The sequence below is a fragment of the Tupaia chinensis genome, unplaced genomic scaffold (assembly GCF_000334495.1).
Source record: "Tupaia chinensis unplaced genomic scaffold, TupChi_1.0 Scaffold000477_1, whole genome shotgun sequence".
Lineage (NCBI taxonomy): Eukaryota > Metazoa > Chordata > Mammalia > Scandentia > Tupaiidae > Tupaia > Tupaia belangeri.
Window position 1 is genome coordinate 1,099,417 of NW_006159986.1, and position 2,814 is coordinate 1,102,230.

The following is a 2,814-nucleotide window of genomic DNA, read 5'->3' on the forward strand; positions in this document are numbered from 1 at the left end:
CGCCTGTCTCCCCCCGCCCAGTGGATGAGGGTCCTTTCCTCTGACACCCCCGACCGTCGCCTCTCATGGAGCCCTCCTTATCCGTGAGGGTTCCTGCTGCCTTCCCGGTCATGCCCCAAAGGTGACCCTGTCATTCCCCATGGAGTCCCCAATCCAGACCCATGAGTGACTCCATCATGACTTTCTCTTTTGTCCCCAGAGTGGTGGTGGTGATCTGACGCTGGGGCTGGAACCCTCAGAAGAGGAGCCCCCCAGGTCTCCACTGGCCCCCTCAGAAGGGGCAGGCTCAGATGTTTTTGATGGTGACCTGGCAGTGGGGGCGGCCAAGGGGCTGCAGAACGTCCCCACGCATGACCCCAGCCCCCTGCAGCGGTACAGTGAGGACCCCACAGTAACCCTGCCCCCAGAGACTGATGGCTACGTTGCTCCCATGACCTGCAGCCCCCAGCCCGGTATGGAGTGCAGGCCTGAACTGGGGGCTCGGACCTCACCCAGGGTGGGTTGTGGGGCAGTGGTGGCAGGGACACCTGGGTCCCTCTCCCTAACTTGTCTTCTCTTGCCCTTTCAGAATATGTGAACCAGCCTGAGGTTCGACTGCAGCCCCCCTCGCCCCTGGAGGGCCCTCTGCCTCCCGCTCGGCCTGCCGGTGCCACTCTGGAAAGGCCTAAGACTCTCTCCCCTGGGAAGAACGGGGTTGTCAAAGACGTTTTTGCCTTTGGGGGTGCCGTGGAGAACCCCGAGTACTTGGCACCCAGGGGAGGGGCTGCCTCTCAACCCCACCCTCCTCCCACTTTCAGCCCAGCCTTTGACAACCTCTATTACTGGGACCAGGACCCAACAGAGCGGGGGTCTCCGCCCAGCACCTTTGAAGGGACTCCTACAGCAGAGAACCCTGAGTACCTGGGTCTGGACTTGCCGGTGTGAGCCAGAGGCCTGGTCTGCTGAGGCCCTGCTGCGCCCTCAGGGAGCGGGGAGGCCTGACTGCTGACCCGCACCACCACCAGGCCAGGAGCTCCCCTGGACCACATGCAGGAGGCCTGCCCTGCCAGGAACCTGTCCCAGGAACCTTCTATCTTGCTGGAGCCCTCGGATGGCTAGAGAACCCGACCTGGTTGGAAGCACTGGGGTGTCTTGGCTGATTGGGAGCCCTGCCCCACCAGCCTCGGGGCGCCACAGGCACCGTCTCCTTGGCTGCAGCAGTGGGCTAGCCTGGCCCTCCTTCTGGACCCTTGGTACTGAAGGACACAGGGGAGCTGGCCCAGGAGGGGAGAAGCCCAGGGGAGTCTCAGAACAACAACCCACGGAGAGACTGTCTCAGACTGAGCGCTGCCCCAGACCCGTACGGGAGCAGCAGTGGTGTCCACATCTGGACCTTGTACAGAGTGCTTTTTTTTTTTTTTTTAATGTATTTTTGTTTGTTTTTGTTTTTGTTTTTTTTTTAAAGATGAAATAAATGCCCAGGGGGAGAGTAGGTGTTGTATAAAAGGGGAGTTGGAGGGCCCGTAGGATTGTGGGAGGGATGTCCCTTCTCCATGCCTACTTTCTCCGTTTGCAAATATATTCTGGAAAATAGCTGGGCTCCAGCCCACATGGAGGGGGGTTCTGTGCCATCCCTTCCTGCTCGCCTTACACTCACCTCTCTTCCCTTTCCCTGGAAGAAGCCTGAATGAGGTCCTTGGAGTCTAGTTGGAGGGATGGGGAACTTGACATTCTGATCTAAGAGCCCTCTGATAAAACCAGATCATTTAGAACAAACCAGTTTCTAAGGCCATCCACCAGCATGGGGCAAATCCCTCCCTGGGGTAAGGGCAGTGGGAGTTATGGGGGTGGGGTGGGGAGAAGAGGCACTGTCTGTGGTGCATCTCATCTTTCTTGGCTCCGAGAGGGGAGCTCCCTGAACTGAGGCAGCTTGTACGGTACAAAGGCTGGGTTGGCCTCCGCCCCCACGCTCCCAGGCTGGACTTAAGTACACACTAGGTGGCACAAGGGTTTGTATTGCCACTTTATTGTCAAGAGCCGGCACCGCCTGGAGGTGGGAGAGAATAACTTAGATCCACTGTGGCATCTGATAGATATTGTCGAGCTGGGCGGGGCCTGGGCCGCGTGGGCACCCACCCGGGGAAGGTAATGTTCCCCAGCTGTGGAACTGTCCGTGGAGTGCATCTCTCCTGCCCGCAAGACCCCCAAGACCACTGGAGCTTCTATTACCTCCTGTACCTAAAGGGGTGAAGTGGAGGCCAGGGTCTCTTAGCTACTAGAAACTAAGTGCGGGAAGAGGCAGGAGCTAGCAGGACCCCAGAAGGGAGCAGGAGCCAGAACCTTGGGCAGTCACAGGATGACGCAGGGCGGCCGGCTGTTGGTGATCTTTTCTAGGGGCTCTCCGGTACTGGCCCTCCGGATGGCCTCAATGAGCTGCAGGGCAAAGATGTGGCCTGGATGATGCACGGTTGGGCCAGGGTGACCCAGGGGTCCTCCCAACCCTGCAAATACTCACATCTTTCTCATAAGGGAAGCCTCCATTTTCTAGTTTGGAGAACACCAGCTGCCCATTGATCTCGATCTCAAAGGCCCCTGGTATGAAACGGATGAATGAGGGAAAGGTGGACTGAGGAGGCAGAAGCTCTCAGGCTAATGCGCTCCTGTGTCCCCCCTGCCCCATCAACCCCACTAGGCTCAGTAATAGCTCCTTAAGTCATTCCCCAATCCTGGGTCAACTCTAAGGGACTTAAAGGAGGCCTCACGTGCGTGTCCATCACTCAGTGAAGGTCTCTCCCCCGACCCCACCTTACACTATTGCAGTGTAGCTGGTTTTTC

General features: G+C 58.3%; 2 protein-coding genes across 5 annotated transcripts in view; one reads left to right on the plus strand and one right to left on the minus strand.

Annotated features, from left to right (window-relative positions):
- Window positions 1-924, plus strand: part of ERBB2 (erb-b2 receptor tyrosine kinase 2) — a gene marked incomplete at its 5' end in the record, with an annotated part of 23,327 nt that extends 22,403 nt beyond the window's left edge. The window contains 2 exon segments of the mRNA NM_001317070.1: window positions 200-452; window positions 569-924. Of these exon segments, the coding sequence (NP_001303999.1) occupies window positions 200-452; window positions 569-924 (609 nt within the window).
- Window positions 925-1,978: 1,054 nt separating this feature from the next.
- Window positions 1,979-2,814, minus strand: part of MIEN1 (migration and invasion enhancer 1) — a 1,748-nt gene continuing 912 nt past the window's right edge. The window contains exons 3-5 of one of the 4 annotated variants that reach the window (XR_335627.3): window positions 2,495-2,571; window positions 2,320-2,432; window positions 1,979-2,217 (exon numbers count right to left, since the gene is read on the minus strand). Coding sequence is in view for 3 of the 4 variants with exons in the window: in XM_006155901.3 (XP_006155963.1) it covers window positions 2,329-2,412; window positions 2,495-2,571 (161 nt within the window). In the remaining variant the exon portion in view is untranslated. Of the gene's footprint in view, window positions 2,433-2,494; window positions 2,572-2,814 lie in introns of all 4 variants that reach the window. The other 3 variants (XM_006155901.3, XM_006155900.3, XM_006155902.3) reach the window with 3 other exon arrangements.